General features: G+C 46.1%; 1 protein-coding gene across 1 annotated transcript in view; it reads left to right on the top strand.

Annotated features, from left to right (window-relative positions):
- The first annotated feature begins 308 nt into the window (after positions 1–308).
- The window catches only part of plekhh1 (pleckstrin homology domain containing, family H (with MyTH4 domain) member 1), a 31,518-nt gene continuing 14,018 nt past the window's right edge, over positions 309–17,808 (top strand). Inside the window, exons 1-13 of the mRNA XM_061697042.1 lie at positions 309–583; positions 5,973–6,137; positions 10,508–10,570; positions 10,650–10,799; positions 11,295–11,378; positions 11,921–12,002; positions 12,073–12,252; positions 12,427–13,154; positions 13,225–13,303; positions 15,714–15,805; positions 16,737–16,887; positions 16,947–17,083; positions 17,662–17,772. Of these exons, the coding sequence (XP_061553026.1) occupies positions 5,991–6,137; positions 10,508–10,570; positions 10,650–10,799; positions 11,295–11,378; positions 11,921–12,002; positions 12,073–12,252; positions 12,427–13,154; positions 13,225–13,303; positions 15,714–15,805; positions 16,737–16,887; positions 16,947–17,083; positions 17,662–17,772 (2,004 nt within the window). The 5' untranslated portion in view covers positions 309–583; positions 5,973–5,990. The remainder of the gene's footprint in view (positions 584–5,972; positions 6,138–10,507; positions 10,571–10,649; positions 10,800–11,294; positions 11,379–11,920; positions 12,003–12,072; positions 12,253–12,426; positions 13,155–13,224; positions 13,304–15,713; positions 15,806–16,736; positions 16,888–16,946; positions 17,084–17,661; positions 17,773–17,808) is intronic.

Here is a 17,808-nt window from a genome sequence, read left to right as displayed (position 1 = left end):
CCAGTGTGATGACGTTTAGCAGGAGGGGAACTTTACTCGTCGCTGCGTTGGTGCTAACCTACGTAGCGTCGGACGTGTTGCTGTGATTGCATCAAGCTGTAAACGTCCGCAGAGAACGAAAGCGTGTGTTTACGTCCCGTGGGACCAGAGGCAATATCCTGGGCACGCACGCACACACACACGCACATATTTTATATTGTGCACGGCCAGGAACACTCACACGCACACACACACACGCACACTTGACTCGAGTGGGAGTGTCCAAGAAGAGGGTGAGGGGTGACTCCATGCAGAAACCTGATCCTGCTTTGGCCCCTTTAAAGGAAGATGTTCTACTGAATGAAGGCCGGGAGGAGCGTGTGTGTGTGCGCGCGTGTGTGTGTGTGTGTGTGTGTGTGTGTGTGTGTGTGTGTGCCTGAGCATGCGGCGGGCTCACACGGCGAGCTGAGCACGGCCAGGAAAGATCGGTGGCTGGGAGCGCCATCAAGAAGAAGAAGAAGAAGAAGAAGAAGAAGAATGAATGGGTGGCTGGAGCCAACTGTCGTGGACGTTCGGAGCGTGAGTGGAGTGAACGACCAGAAAGGTACCAAAAAAAAAAAAAAAAAAGCAAACAAAACACTTTAGCGCATGTCTGTCTGCACCGATTGTGATGCACGTGCACATTGTTTATTTCTACTCTGCTCTTTTTTATTCATACTACTTCATTCCGAAAAAAGATAACTTTTTTTGTACCCAAAGTGGAAAAAAAGTGTTTTTTTTCTTTTTCTTTAAAATGAAAAATAAATATATATATATATATATATATATATATATATATATATATATATATAATATAATATATAATATATATTATATATAATATAATATATTTTTTATTTTTATTTTGGGTGAACTGAAACATTTTGATTACTTTATCAAAAGGGGTCATCTTTTTTTGTATTGCTTTTTTAATTAAGAAAAAAAAAATCACTAAATGTGCCCACTGAAAGTTGCTCCGGCACAATTCCAGGCATGAAATGCGATTTCAAAACATTCAGCGTCAACGGGTTTGCCAGCCAAAGAAGTCAAGATGACGTCGGCTACGCATTGCTCTACTGGCGTGAAAACAGAAGTTCAGAACATTCGCCATCAACTGTTTTGCTGGCTGAAGAAGTCAACATGAATTTCGAGCTTTTTAAATTGATTTGCATTATTTATATATATTTTTTAATTTCACACACACATACACAAGTAGATTTTGTTTTATTTACCAGGATGTAAATATTTTTTTAGTTCCCAGAATTTCAATATATTTCAAAATGTTCATGTGTGTTACTAATTTTTAAATATTTAAAATGGCCCAAATTAAAACGTATGAATGTATTGTATCAACGCTTTCATGTTAATAAAAATGTATAAAATGAGGATTCATAGATATACTACACAGTAGAATATTTCAACTAGAGTAACGTAATATTTTAAAAATGATAAATACAATATAGTTTTATTAACGGTCGAGAGAAGTCAACATGATTTTAGCTAAAAGTTGCAAAGGCACCACTCGGGATGTAAATGTGCGTTCAGAACATTCAGCATCAACTCGTTTGCTTTGTAAAGAAGGGAAACCAAAGTGACGTCGGCAGCATTAGTCTGCTCAATTCAAAAGTGGAAATAGGAGTTCAGAACATTCCGAGAGATCCAGCCACGCGTCGGATGGCGCGTCATGTCGCGCTATCACCTTGCGCTGCCTCGAATGACCCACATCCTCAAAGAGTGCGTTTATTGTAGCGATTCACTGCGCGTGTTTTCCTACGCGGCGTACCCCAATAAACCGAGATTCCTCCCTTTAGAAAAAAAAAAAAGTGCGTGTGAGGTGGTCCGAGGTGTCTGTTTACACCTCACGCGAGAGGAATGTAAGCGGGGCTGACGATAACGAGCGCGGTCAGTGTTTTTTTGCCGGGGCCTGCCATTATTTACGTACGTGCAAAGAGATGACGACAGGGAGGTCACGAAGGTGGAGAAACGGGTAAGAAGATGGGCATGAAGGATATGATTGAAAGGGGACGTCTTACGAAAAGTCACTTTTTGAGGGCTTGGATACAAATAGTCGGCTGTGAAACTTTTCAAAAGTACGCACGAAGCACTCTTATGGCAAATCATCTTTCCCCCGCTGAAATGAATGGAAATGCAGTTAATCCGTTCCAGCCACCTCCCCAAAAAAATCGACAGAAAATTGAGCAAATATGAGAAATATCAGTCTCGAGGGTTATACCTTACAAACACATCTATTAATGAGACAGACTGTAAAGAATGAAAGCATTTGTGCGTCATGGTTTCATACTTAAATCCGTCGTGCGGCTGCCCCGTCGCGTCCTGGATGGAAGATTTGACGATGAAGTGCTGCTTCCGCAAGTGAAATTACAATGGAATCTTTAAAAGTAGTCGCTCGAGGGGGCGGAAAAGGCGCTCGATACGGTACATCCGGAAAGTACTCGCAGCGCTTCGCTTTTTCCACGTTTGAATTCAATCAAAAGTAAATATGACAGGCTCAAATCTTTTCGAATATGATGCCACGCGTTTGGCTCCCCGACCTTCGGCCACTTTGGCACGTGTGCAGCCGTGACCCACATCTGGATTCCGCGAGGCGCCCGTCGGCATCGGCACCGGGGGTGGCGGCGCGAGGCGGGATGTGGGAACGTCTGCTGGGGATGACGTCACCCCCCCGAGCGACTAATCGCTGACATCAGCGCAGCTGCGAGCTCAGCAGCGTGTCGTCGCCTGCCCGTGTGTGTGTGTGTCTGTTTCTAATAAGTGTGTGTATATTGTCCATTTTCGTTCTGCAAAAAAACCAAAACCAAAACCCAGAACTTTTCGCCTTTGGAGGTAGGATCAGAGGTGGGACATCACCTGTGTGGAAGGGAATTCTACAACGTCAGTCATTTTTCCGTGTTGCCGCTCTGAAACGCAGTCAGCGCCCTGACACGGAATGGGCGAACAAAGTCACGCTGGCAATTTCCCACCGTCGGAGGTAGCATCAGCGGGAGGACGACACCTGCGCGTCCCACAATTTTTTTTTTTGCAGCTTTTTTCTTTTTGGTGAGTCGTGGGGACACCGTGTTTCCCGAAATTTCAGAACACCTAACGCTGCCCGGAAAAGCCGTCGATTTTCCGCCATTTTTTTCCACGTCGCTGTTGCGTATTAACAGCACCGACGTAAACATCGCTTTACCGCATCACGGCCTGGCGGACATCTGGTTCCTCTAGGTAAGCCGAGTGAGCACCTCGACGCACGGACGGAATTAGCTGTTAATTCCCGGTCCATATTTTGACCTCCTTTGCGGGACTCCGATCGATTCCTCTCAGGTTGTCGGCGATAACGACCTTGTCGTTTCCGCTGCGCTGTTTGTTCTGGCCCCCCTGCGGCCTGATGCTAAGCACAGAAGCTGAGTCTGTCTGCAGCCTTCCGAGCCGAGCTTCCCCTGCGGATCCTCCCATCCTCTGTGGGTGGCCCGACGTAAATCCAGCAGGCAGGCGGAATCCTAAAAGCTACAATCTGACGCGTGGGCAACTCGGGTGTCGCCCACGTGTCAAATGTTTGTTGATACAGGACACGGTAGGCGAAAATGTCCAATATTCTCCTCGCCGCAGTTCCGAGGTGGCCTTTGGTAAAGCCCCGCTCGACTTCTTCTGCTCAGTGGAAAGTTTACAGTGGCGTTCGGCTCGGCCTGCGACACCCTGGGAGTCTCGAGGCGTTTGTTTTCCTGGGGGGGAATCAGCACGTTGCTGTCCAGGCCCGAGCAGGCGGCAAATGGGGCCTCGTTTGCACACGGGCGCGACGCGACACCGTTGGTCATCGAAGACGTGCTAAAAGCCGTGTCGTTGTTTGTAACAGTTGTTGCGGAACTAAACATAAAACAAATAGAATTACACGGATTTAAAGCCACCGAACAACGTTACCTTAGGAATGCTCCTGCTAGCTTAACGCTAACACATAAAGGAAAACATCATTAACTGGCAAGCAATTAGCATCGATAGTTGCGGTAATATAACCCTTTAAGCAACAGATATTTGAATACAAACGTGGCACAACTCATGTGGTCAGACATTATAACGGCACTCACAGGCATATAGTCTTTATCCTCCGTGAACAACGACCAGCATTATTACACCTTACAGACTCACGCATCTCACGTCCGCTGCATTTTTTTTCCAAATCAAATCAAATCATCTGGAAGTCATTTCAACACTAATGTCGTAGATGAGTTTGAAATGACACAGTGTTTTTGGATCTTACTTTGGGGGTATTTTGGGGCATTAAACTATTAATATGGTCAATGTTTAAAACGTTTAGTGCGGCGTCCATTATTGGCGAATTGTCTTCAACCCCTTTGCTGTGTCTGCTGAGCATGAAGAGTTTTTCATTCCTCCTGAACTGCACAGCTTTACGTCAAAGCCGCCAGTCAGTCGAGCACCAAGTGGTCATCCCAGGTCCAAAAACCTCCGCATGCAGGACTTCTGTAATTTGTATGGCTAAAGCCTGTATTTAGGAGTGGGCTAATTGCAGGGAGCGCTGGCGCGCAGTTAAAACCGCCGGACTTTGAAGCTCTCGTCTGCCGCTGCGCTGACGGCCCCCGTCTTCTCTGTGTGTTACTGCTTAACGTCGCTTTCGTTTTGGCCAGCGCCGACATCGTCGTGCTTTGTTTTATCTCAAAGCTGTGCCCCCCCCCTCACCCCAAATGATAGTTTCACATAGCGACATGGAATTCGGTAGCCGTGTCTATCGTGAATTCTCCAGAAGTAATAGTTGACAAAGCTCATCGAAAAAATCTGTTTCCACCCTAAAATGGGTCTTTTAAGACCTTTTCCCTACTCCTGATCGAACATGCCTACCAAATGTCATGTTGCTGAGAGAAACTGACACTGATCTTTTCATTGCCTGCCTCTCTATTTCAGGTGGTTCAAATTTGGTATCAGTCAGGTTTTAGGATTTTAAGGAGTGGAATTGGAATTGGCCAAACGAACCCGAAAATGGCAGCTTCGAATCATTATGGCAGACTCCTGTATCTTTTCGGGCACGATAGATGCAGCGACCGAATTTCATGTTGCCGAGGGAAACGTTTGAGGAGCTGAATTTTCCAAAAGCTCCTCATCCTTTTGAAATGAAGGGCCTCAGACTTTGTCGACGAGCTTCCTCCGCGTCGTCTCCATTCGCTTCTCTCTCAGGTAAACAAAACGAACTGGAGCGCTCCATCCATTTCCTGCATTCAGCACTTTGTCCGTTCATCCTCACACATTCTTGCCTCCTTTCTCTTTGGCTCCGAGAGCTGAAGCACAACCCCCGGCCTCCGCCACCCCCCTTGTGGGACTGTCATGCAGAAAGACACCATTGTGCCAGACCGGACCGGCATCCAGTTTCAGCCCTACCTTGTAATTAAGAAGGGATTGCATGGCGGAGGGAGGTAGGGAGGGAGGACGGAGGTTTGGGGTTAGTCGGCAGAGCTGACCTGCTTTGGCCCGCCGGCCTGGGTAGCGAATGAACCCGACTCCCCCCGCTGACACAACCTCCCTGCTGAGGTTTTGTGTGTGGGCATGCGAGGGAATGGAAAGAAAGTTTCGAGCTTTACTCAGCCCAGCTGTTTTGTTCGTTTACACTAGTCTCCGGTGTGTGTCACAGGGAGGAAGTTTTTCAAGTTTGTCCGCCGCACTTTTTGCTCGCTGAATCACAAGGGTGGAAGCGAAATGACTCTGGTCTTGTAAATGAAAACAGACGCCACGCTCGCTCGAGGAAACGGCATCGCGTGTCGTGAATCTCCACCCGGGGAGGTCCGGGGAGACCGCCACCTTGTACAATAAAAATCAACAGAACGACTTGAACCTTATCCACAGTCCAAAATAGTAATGAATGCAATGGCTCCTCTCACCGGTTAGTCACCATAACCGCCACCTCGCACGATAGAAATAAACACAACTCTCGCTCTCTCCTCTCACTTCAGTCTGAGGAAATCGTGGCCATGGCCGACGTGCTGGAGAGCGGCGGCGGCGGCGGCGGCGTGGCGGCGTCCGCCGTGGATTGGCAGAAGCGCTGCGTGGCTCTGGAGATGCAGCTGCTGAGGTTCCGACTCCAAGCGGGAAAAATCCGGGAGCTGCTGGCCGAAAAGGTAGGAAAGACACAACGGCGTCGTACCGGCGCACAAACTACCGCGTCGTCGCCATTTATTTCGCGCTCCTTGAATCAAACGGGTATGCCTTGCTTCTGCCACTTTCGCTCGCGTTGATGATGCAACCACGTTGCGCTAGTCCATCTAGCATCTCACCGGAGTTTGGCCGCAGTATTCGACATGTAAGTCATCGTGGTGCATCTCCTCGAGAGTTCGGGGGGGGGAATACCACCAAGGAACACATAACCAGCAACCCAGTCAGATGTGGACTTTGCCCAGCTGTTATGTTTAGTTACTACTCCCTAATTTATTCCATTTTCACATTCTGTTGGCGTCTACATAATTATGTCCCAATACTTTTGTCCATATAGAGTATCATCAGCATCACAAGTGCAATATTTGAGAGTACAGTAGTATACGTGAGACTACACTATTGTACAGTATAGGACAGTGTGGTATAATGAAGTATAGTACACCACGGCACAGTTCGAGTAAACTATAGTCCAGGATAGCATTAAAAAGTATAGTACAGCATGGTATTGTAAAGTATTATGTTGTATAATGTAGTGTTATGATATTATAGTACACATTACTATGATAGCATAATATATTACGGTTGAGCAAACTATAGCTTAGTGTGTGTGGTACAGTATGGCAGAGTTAAGTCAAATTTAATCGAATAATGCAACCCCAATTCCAATGAAGTTGGGACGTTGTGTTAAACATAAATAAAAACCGAATACAATGATTTTCAAATCATTTTCAACCTATATTGAATTGAATACACGACAAAGACAAGATAGTTCATGTTCAAACTGATCAACTTGATAGTTTTGAGCAAATAAACATGAACTTAGAATTTGATGGCTGCAACACGTTCCAGGAAAGCTGGGACGGGTGGCAAAAAAGACTGCGAAAGTTGAGGAATGCTCATCAAACGCGTGTTTGGAACATCCCACAGGTGAACGGGCTCATTGGGAACAGGTGGGTGCCGTGATTGGGTAGAAAAGGAGCTTCCCTCAATTGCTCAGTCATTCGCAAGCAAAGATGGGCCGAGGTTCACCTCGCTGTGAACGAGTGCGTGAGAGAAAAGTCGAATAATTTAAGGACAATGTTCCTCAACGTACAATTGCAAGGAATTTAGGGATTTCATCATCTACAGTCCATAATTGTCCATAATATCATCAAAAGGTTCAGAGAATCCGGAGAAATCACTGCATGTAAGCAGCAAGGCTGAAAATCAACAATGTATGCCCGTGACCTTCGATCCCTCAGGCGCCACTGCATCAAAAACCGACATCAATGGGTAAAGGATATCACCGCAGGGGCTCAGGAACACTCCGGAAAACCAATGTCAGTAAATACAGTTCGGCGCTACATCCCTAGGTGCAACTTGAAACTCTACTATGCAAAGCAAAAGCCATTTATCAACAACACCCAGAAACGCCGCCGGCTTCTCTGGGCCCGAGCTCATCTAAGATGGACGCATGCAAAGTGGCAAAGTGTTCTGTGGTCCGATGAGTCCGCATTTCAAATTGCTTTTGGAAGTTGTGGATGTCGTGTCCTCCGGGCCAAAGAGGAAAAGAACCATCAAAGTTCAAAAGCCGGCATCTGTGATGGTATGGGGCTATGTTAGTGCCAACGGCATGGGTAACTTACACTTCTGTGAGGGCACCATTCATGCTGAAAGGTACATACAAGTTTTGGAGAAACATATGCTGCCATCCAAGCGACGTCTTTTTCAACGGACGCCCCTGCTTATTTCCGCAAGACAATGGCAAACCACATTCTGCACGTGTTACAACAGCGTGGCTTCGTAGTAAAAGAGTGCGGGTACTAGACTGGCCTGCCCGCAGTCCAGACCTGTCTCCCATTGAAAATGTGTGGCGCATTATGAAGAGTAAAATACGACAACGGAGACCCCGGACTGTTGAACAACTGAAGCTGTACATCGAGCAGGAATGGGAAAGAATTCCACCTAAAAAGCTGCAACAATTAGTGTCCTCCGTTCCCAAACGTTCATTGAATGTTGTTAAAAGAAAAGGTGATGTAACACAGTGGTAAACATGACCCTGTCCCAGCTTTTTGGGAACGTGTTGCAGCCATAAAATTCTAAGTTCCTGATTATTTGTTAAAAACAATAAAGTTTACCAGTTTGAAAATTACATATCTTGTCTTTGTAGTGTATTCAATTAAATATAGGTTGAACGTGTTGTGAAGTTTGTGAAGTTTCTGACTCTCGAGTTTTATGGAACGCACCACGACTCCCCACTTTCTTCCACTTTGCCTTCTTGTGGGTGTCATGGATGACGTCGCTTATGCACAAAGCAATATATCAACAGAACACGCACTGTGTTGACCATGGTTGCAGTGGAGGCCAGCGCTGCAGTGTGTTTGTGTGTGTGTGTGTGTGTGTGTGTGTCGGCGTGGGGTGGGGTGGTCTGCTGAGTGACGACCACTCCGTCATGTTCTTGCTTTTTTGGAAAGGCTGCTTTTCATGGTCTTCATCTCGTCTCGATTGCCAAGTTAGGAGTGTTTTACACATTGACCCACTTTGGTGTGGAAAAAAAAAAAAAAAAAAAAAAAGCAAGCTTAAGAGCGAGAGTGGAAAAAAAAATGTGACAAGGCGTTTATCTCCCCGGCGAGGAGTTCGCTGAGGGTGCGTTTGATGGTGGAAAAAGATAAATGAATTGATGACTCCGACGATGTAACAACAACCAATCGGTGGTCCTTTTGGGTAAATGTCGGAATAATACATAATTGATGAGTGGCGTATAGTATAGCAGAGCAAAGAACAAGATTTAGTGTAGGAAAGTATAGTATAGTCTAGTATCATAGTGTACAATGTAGTATTATATAATAAAGTATGTTAGAATATAATGTAGTAGAGTAGGCTATAGCATAATCAAGTTTACTGTCGTCTTATAAAGACACAATATCGCATATTAAAGTATAGTATACTGTAGTATGATATAGAATAGTAAGTGTGGTGTATCATACTAAAGTGTAATATAGTGTAATTAACGACAGTATAGTATGGCATAGAATCATTAGTATAGTATAGCACATCATGGTAGCATTACTTAGTATAGTATAGTAGAATTTAGGACAGTGTAATATAACATTGTATTGTATGTATTGTATGATGTACTGTAGTATAGCATGCTATACTATAGTTAAGTATGATAAACTAGACTATGGTATATATAGTATCGTGTAGTATAGTATATTGTAATGTAGTGTCGTATAGTATGTAGTATAGTGTAGGAGCAATAACATTTGGTTGCTGTAATATTGTACAGTATTTGCTTTAGGGGAGCAAGTGAAAACGTGACGTGTGTGTGTGTGTATACGTGTGCGCGCGCCGACGTCCGCCATATGCTGCAGACACACACGCCGTTGTGTTGCGCCCACTCAGCAGGTCGCAGCGCAACTGCTGTGAAGCCGCAAACAGAGACGGTCGTCCGTTACAATTGTACGAAAGAGGCTCTCGACTCAACGTTTTCCAAGCTTTGACGTCTTATTGACTTCACACACAATGGCACGATGGTTCACACCGCGCGGCTCAAGGTCCAAACGCCCCGGACCCCCGCAACTCCCCTGATATCCAACTCGAGTGCTTTTCAGTGTGCTTTGCTGACACTTGTTTGCCCCCGTCTCCACAAAGCCTTTGACTCACCGAGTCTTCTAACCGGCAACCTACGCCCACTCGAGCCAAGCCTGCCGAGCTTTTTAGCCAGGCCGCGTTCAAGCGAACCCTTTTGGGAAGCGGCGGGCAGGCTTCGTGCGGAGGCCGTGGCGAGCAACAGAGAAGGGCCAAAGCGAAGCCGGAGCCGCGTGGAGTCACGCAGAGGGAACGGACGCATGTTTGCTCTTCTTTCTCGTGGCTGACATTACGTTGCACATTACAATAACAACACTACACTGACTATACTACATTACCGACGCTTACGTCCACTGACGACATTACCTACACTGCACTACACTCAAGTGCACTCGCCAAACAACACTAAATACACTGACCACACTCACTTTACCACGCTAAACCTAAACTGTTTTTACGGAACATTTTCGCAAGTGCGAAAAAAACACAAATTATAATATATATATATATTTTTTTTAACTTTTTTTTTTCACTCTATTCAAGTTTTCGCCTTCTTGTTTGATCAGCGGCGGTCAGTCACGTAGCAGAAAATCTCCGCTGGTCAAGAAAGTGTGATTAATTATTGATTAGGACGTTTTCACGTCTGTTGAACTTTCCCACACGCTTCCCGGTGGAGAGAGGAAGAGAGCGGAGGGGTCGGGCTGGGTTTCTACCCCCGACGCGTGAAACCATGGTAACCTGGACGCCTTTGTCGTCTCTGACGCAGATGCAGGAGTTGGAGCAGCGGGTGATCGAGGCCGACCGGCGTGCCGAGAGCGCGGAGAAACAGGTGAAAAGGGCAGCTTTTGTCCGGGTTTTCGACACGGCTTGCAAATTTATCGGCCTCGGCTTTCAAACGTGCGTTTTAGATCCACGCTGTGGAGGAAAAGCTCAAGTCGGCAAACGTCCAAAGCAGCGAGTCTGAGAGCTTGTTGTACAGAAAGTACCAAGACCTGACTGTTCGGGTCCAAGAAAAAGACGCCACCATCGAGAGATTGGAGATACAGCTGGAAAAACAGGTGCGAGGGGGCGGAGCTTTCCCATTCAACAGTGGTTCTCACACTGGGGGGTCCGGGAGCCGTCGCTTGGGGGTCCGCAAAATAGTTTGCAATAAATTATGTCGTGTCATTTTAAAATAGTGCATACCTGTATATGGGACCGGGGTGCTTCCCCCCCCCCCCCATTAAATTTGGACTTCAATTTCATATATTCCAATTTTTATCATGGGAAAATACAACTTTATTGTTATATGATTACGCCTTTTTTATCTTGACAAAATTCATTTTGTTATTGTGAAAATGTAAAGACTGTTTTTCTTTGGCAAAAATCTGACTTCATCCTCATAAATTTTCCCTCAAATAAACTTTTTTTTTTTAGAAATTAGAAGTATGAGTGGGCCCTTCGAAAAATGTCTCCCCCGTAAGTGGTCCCTGACCCCAAAAGGTTTGATAACCCTTGCCATCGAAAAACAGTTGAGATAATCCATACTAATGTCACGTTTTCTCTGACTCCAGGTCTTAGTCAGAGCCCAAGAGGCTAAAATAATTGAAGAGAAGGCAGCCAAGATTAAAGACTGGGTGACTGTAAAGCTCCGAGAGGTAAGCGTGAACGGTTAACATGTACAGTACTAAGGGCCTGCTTTACGGAGATCCTAAATAGTTGGCGCTAAATGCGTGTTCACACACGCCAACAGGTTGGCGCACTGTTAGCGACGGGTGTAAAATTGGTGGAGACCGCTAAATTAAAAAAAAGGGTTTTGTGCTTAAGGTAGCTACGATGGTTTTCAACATGGCAAATTTGGGAGCAAGCGCAAATTGAAGTTTGAAGTGATGGAACTGGAAGCGTGAGTGGAAGAGGCAAACAAACATATTACTGAGTTACAGATCAGAAGCCGCAGTGCACTGACACATGGAAATGCAAAGTTGAAAGTAGTTGTGTCATCCTTTTGTAATCTATTTGCATACATAATCATAATCATAATCATCGCATAATCAACTGCACTGCTTTGCTTTTTTGTGAGTTTGGCAGATGCAAACCTGGTTAGTGGATGAGCGTCCACATCTGTGTGTGTTAGCAGTCAAGTTTGTGACCGTTTTTGCACGTGCAAACCTTTAGTGTGATATAAGTGTTATATCTGTAGATGGAGCAAGAGAACCAGCAGCTTAAACAGGCCAACTTGAAGCAGACGGAGCAGATTGTGTTGCTACAGGACAAATTGCAAGGTCGGCAAAGATATCTCACACCTGGCTTTGCTTTGCCTACAAAGCTTATGAATATCGTGTTGTCCCTCAGCTCTTTCAGAAAAACCGGCCCCCTGTCCCCCTGGATCCCCCGGTAAGTCCCCCAGAGCAGATGCCCACCTGGTACCTAAAAGTCCTCGGTTTCCTCCGAGCTGCCCCGGTACGCCGCCCTCCCCAGATGACAGCAGGAGACCGGCGGTTGCCTGTGGAACTGCCAAGAACTCGCCAACGGGTGATTTGTCATCTGTGTCTATATGTGCCCTGCACTTAGTGGCAATTTTGGTTTGCTTCTTGGGGACTTGGCTCCCATTGGCTTTAGCCTAACACAAAGCCCATTGGCGAGCAGTCTAGAGTAAACCCTGTTCGAGTTGTTGAACCAAGCTTTGTCCGCTCTTCTTTCCCTCAGATTTGCAAAGATCTCCGGAACCGACCAGCAAAGGTATTTGCCAAAGCGGCCATCTGACCCACAGTCCTCACTTGCAAGGCCAGAGTAGGGAGGACCCTGGACCAGAACCCCCAGACTGCTCCGAGGGTAGAGACAACTCCTCTGATGAGCTGAACAGCAAGTTCCGCTTGCAATGCCTTCACTCGTCCTCGTCATCTTCGTCTTCTTCCTCGGCGTACGAGATGGCCCAAGGACCCCCTAGCGCCCCGAAGTCTCCCCTTAGACTTGCGCCCAAAAGCCCCCTCTTGCCGCGCTCGTCCACGACCAACAGCCCCTTTCCCGATCCCGTTCAGACGTCAGCCCCCCAATCGGGCGCTAGCATGACCTTACCCAAGATCCGGAGTCCGCTCACCCCCAGGGACAGCATCCAGCTGGTGAAGAAACACTTCAGCCAGCCCCAACCCAGCCTGGACCGACTCCACCATCTGGTCAGCATCGACATCATGACACCCTCGTCCACTTGCTCCACCCTCACCGCCAGCACGTTGCCCTTCTCCCAGCCGGTCGAGGAGACGGACATCGATGACGCTCTCCCGGACAGCATGGACGGCGTGGTGGAAGGGTCTGGATCGGAGGAGCCCGCCCAGCGGGACGAAATCCCCTTTGCGGATGTCGCGGAAGAACTGGAGAGACTGGATCCTGACTCTCTGAAACCACCGACTCCTCCATTACATCGCTTCCCTTCATGGGTATGCAAAGTTAATGTAAATCACTCAGCATTGCAGCTTCGTGATAATGGAACTGATTGACTCTCTGTAGGAGAGTCGAATATATGCTGTGGCCAAGGCTGGAATGAGAGTATCTGAGGCGTCTCCTGGAACTAGGTGCCCCGGTCAAGGTGAGTTCAACCCACAACCACCAACCCCCAACAATTTAGGCAACCGATCACTCACCTGCAGCCCACCTCCTCTTTTCTTATTGTTGAAAACTTTGTCGAACACCCGATCGCAACCACACTCCCCAAACCCACCTTGACAATTTAGATAACCCACTGACCACAATCTCATCACCCCCCGCCCACTGTCGCAAACTTTATAGAATAACCGATCGCAACCGCACTCCCCCAACCCGTTTCAATAAGTTATCCAACCAATCAACCAACCGCACGATCAAGCCCTCAGCCCACTGTCGAAAACTTTGCATAACGTCCGATCGCAACCGCGCTTCCCGTTGCAACCCCTGCCAAAAAGTTTGCGACCAACCGAAGGCAACCGCAACACCCCCCGCCCACTATCGAAAACTTTGTCAAACAATTATAGTCACGATCCAAGTTGACAAGTTAGTTGACCAGAGGATCGCTACTGCATTAGACCCCCGCCCACCGTTGAAACTTTGTAGAACAACCGATCACAACCGCATTCCTCCAACCCCTGTCCACAAGGTCGTAGACCGACGAATTGAAGCCGCATCAACCACCCCCCTGCCCGCTGTCGAAAACTTCGTCGGACAAACAATTGCAGCCGCACTCCACCGATCCCTCCCGACAAGTTAGCCAGCCAATCGATTTCAACCCCATCACCAACCCCCACGTCACTATCAAAAACTTTGGAGAACAACAGATCGCAACTTCACTCCCCCAAGGGAATTCATTCACGACAACCGACCGTTGCACTTGAGTGCTCACTTCCTGCGTGTCCTGATCCTCGTGCGGGCGGTCACGCGTCACTCAGCGGCCACTCCGGCGCTGCCGGGTGGTCGTTCGGGATCCTTCATCGCGGCCTTTAATGTCACTTCCTGCGGCGCGGGGCCCGGCGCACCTGTGCAGCTGTGGGCTCATCTCGGGCTGTAGACCCCCCCTCCCCCGACGAAAGAAGCTCTTTCGTGGCATCGCGGTGAGATACTGGAGCTGCTTTTTAATCACATGCGATCGATGAAAGGAACGAGGCCAGGGTGTAATTACGCACTCCGTCCCGGCGTCGTTCCTTGTATTTAGCAGGTTGCGCGATCCCCGGCGAGGCTTGGCAGCGCTGCCTAGGAGCTGTTGCGGATTATGCGGATGCTGACTCAGCGCGTTGTTTTTTTTAAAAAATTCGTCTCATCTTCAGCTTCAAAACATGCGTGCCAGATATTAATTTAAAGTCTGCTTTGTTCTGTCAATTTCACCAGTTGGATCGAATGTAAGGTTTCTGTTTTTCATTTGCATCAGGGTTAAGGGTTAGGTGAAGGTTCTATATAAACGCCTCAGACGCGGAATACGGGGTTGCAGTCCACCCAGAGACCCGGAAAGTTCCTGCGCTACGGCCGTAACAGAGGCGACGCGACGCATATGTCTAGCAATTGATCTGAGTCGTGGCAAGAGAGCGCCTTCGCAGCGTTATCTGTATAAAAGGCACAGGCAATGTCAGCTGTCTGGATTAAAAGTTATTTTCTCTTCCAGACGCACCGGACCAGAGTATCCCCGCGAAGGGTGTTTACGGTGTTGCTCTATGTCAACCGCAGTCAGCTGCTTTGCGTCACATATAAACCAAAGACACTTTTACCTCCACCGAGCCGCTGCATTTCACGTATAAACAAATCGAATTATCTAACGGTGCATTGATATGAATGGAGTACAAATAGAAATGAATATAAGTTTCATTTATATATATGTGTGTCAGTGACATTTCTTATGAATTAAAATACAATGATGGATATAAATAATCATATGATAAACATTCTATTACAGTAAAATAAAAAGGAATTAAAATCAAAGAAAAATAAATAAGTACTTAAATACAATTATTATAATGCAAACAATTAAAAATGATATTGCAATATTAATTAAACATAGGCATATGTACAATACAATACAATTTCAATTTCAGTGTAATAACAATAAATATATGCAAATACAGTAATTCAATATAATATAAAATATTTCAATATAAATTAAATACAAATTAAAAATAATAATAAAAAGTATATTTCATAGTATAGCATAGCGAGTATATTGTATTTGTAAATTTCACATTTTAATCCATATTTGAGACACATATCAACTCACTGGGCTACTCTGAGAACTCAGAAGTGAATCAGACAACAACTAAAACTCATTTTTATGTTCAGGAATGCAAGTAGGCTAAATATCATTTGACAGCTTGACAAACAACAAAATCATATTAATGCGCTTTACTCTTGTTTCTGAAACAGTACATGTAACACTTCATATCTAACAATAACAATGATATTTTAGCATTAAAAAAATATATATCTTTGGGTCAAAGAGCTTCTATAGGCTGCCGTATTAACCGGTTTTAATTTGCCCTCAGGCTCCGTCTTGCCCCAGTGCCCGGCGGCCAGTCCGTTCGCGCAGTTAATGTACAAGAACATCAGTGTTCCGGTGTACACCACACTGAAAGGGGTGAGTCACACATTGTTGTTTTTAAGGCCATCGCCATTGTTGGTCCGCCGTTATTGAGCCAAAGCACATATTTTACATTAGAAAAAGCTCACAGCACTTCACCAAACAAAGATGTCACAAAAAGTATACAGTATATTATGCAGTGATCGAGCCCTGCCGCAAAAGCGAAAATCCACAAACAATTGCTGCGCTATGAGAGGATCATAAAGCATCAACGCAACGACGCTAGCATGTACACAAACACGCCCATGTTACGTAAACCACCTAGTTCAATTATTCAACATAAACAAACCAGGCTCATCAATAGTATTAGCTAGCATACTAGGAACTACAGGCAAAATGTAACGGCAAATAAACTACCCTAGCTATTCGTAGCTAGCTGCATTGGGAGAGAAGTAGAAACATATTTTCCCTTTGTTCTGTACACAAAGTGCATTTAAGAACATCTCAAACGCAGATGAAACCCCCCCCCCCCCCCCCCCCATCATTTAATTCAACCTAACAACAACACCAAGATTCCAACAGATGGCATCAAAGTAAGACTTTTATTTTCCAACCATTTTCTGTACCGCTTATCCTCACTAGGCATTGGCCTAATTATGAACACGGTGAACTGACAAGTTTGTCAGCAAACAACAGTTAAAAAGAAAATCAATTGCAAATTCTGAACCACAAATATGCTGGGGTTCACTCTATACGGAAATAAGGATCCCGTCTCAATTTATTCCCAAATTGACTTACTCAGTTTGTTTGAACACAAAGCCATTATTCCGTCGTGTGAACGGCAACAGGCGGATATACGGAGTATGCCGTCTCGCGGAAGCTCGTTTCATTGTTTTGCTTGTCACGATCGATGAGCAAAGAGACGCCATTTGGAGTAAATACACAATTTTTGGCGCAATGAAATGAAATGGAATCTCCGTGTGCTTAGAAAGCCACTCAGATCAGCGCGGCGCCTCTGCGGGATAACGACGACTCGGGTTCCGAAGACGACAGCGGCTCCCTGGCCAGCTTGCGGACCTCCGCGCTGAGTCCGGACAAGAGGGGCGGCGTCCCCGGCAGTCCCCGTGCTGTCAAGAGAGGTACGAGGAGAATCGCGTCATCGCACTGAACGACGCATTTCATCGTATGTTCCTTCCAGGCGTGTCCATGTCGTCCGTTAGCTCGGAGAGCGACTACGCCATCCCGCCCGACGCGTGCTCCCTGGACGGCGACTACTCGGAACCGGAACACAAAGTCCAGAGGACATCGTCTTACTCCTGTGAGAGCATCGGCCCTGTGAGTATTCATGTTAAAAATGGAATGTAAATTCAGCAAGACAATGCCAAATGGAATTTTACATTGAAATAAAGTTCCAGAAGTGAATACAAATATTATTATTATATATACATTTCAATACAGATGTACATTTGTATAAATTAAAATGGGAAATGCATTTAAATGCAACAAAAATGGTGTCAAAAAAGACCGAAATGAATATTTGATTACGATACAAATTTTAAAAAAGTAATATAAAAATTAAAATGTGAATGGAATAAATATAAATAATAGAAATTAAGTAAGTAATCAATACAAACTAAGTGTACATCTGAATAAAATGAGATGAATACAAATTTTATTGTTCTGTAAATTAAAAGGCGGCACGACGGGTTAGAGTGTCTGCCTCACAGTTCTGAGGTCCGGGGTTCGAGTCCCGGCCCCGCCTGTGTGGAGTTTGCATGTTCTCCCCGCGCCTGTGTGGGTTTTCTCCGGCCACTCCGGTTTCCTCCCACATCCCAAAAACATGATAACATCCTAAATGTTTTTTCAAAAGATTCTCATCCAAACCCGTACCCGGTGGGTGTTGTTGCGCTCAGGAGACGCTGGAGAAGTGCGGCTACCTGCTGAAGATGAGCAGTCACGTGAAGGCGTGGAAGCGTCGCTGGTTCATCCTGAGGAACGGCGAGATCCTCTACTACAAGTCTCCTGTGAGTCCAGCCCCTGCATACTACGATGGCGAATTT

Source organism: Phycodurus eques, chromosome 14 (assembly GCF_024500275.1).
Source record: "Phycodurus eques isolate BA_2022a chromosome 14, UOR_Pequ_1.1, whole genome shotgun sequence".
Lineage (NCBI taxonomy): Eukaryota > Metazoa > Chordata > Actinopteri > Syngnathiformes > Syngnathidae > Phycodurus > Phycodurus eques.
Note: the sequence above shows the minus strand (reverse complement) of the source record. Positions and strands in the feature narration are given on the sequence as shown.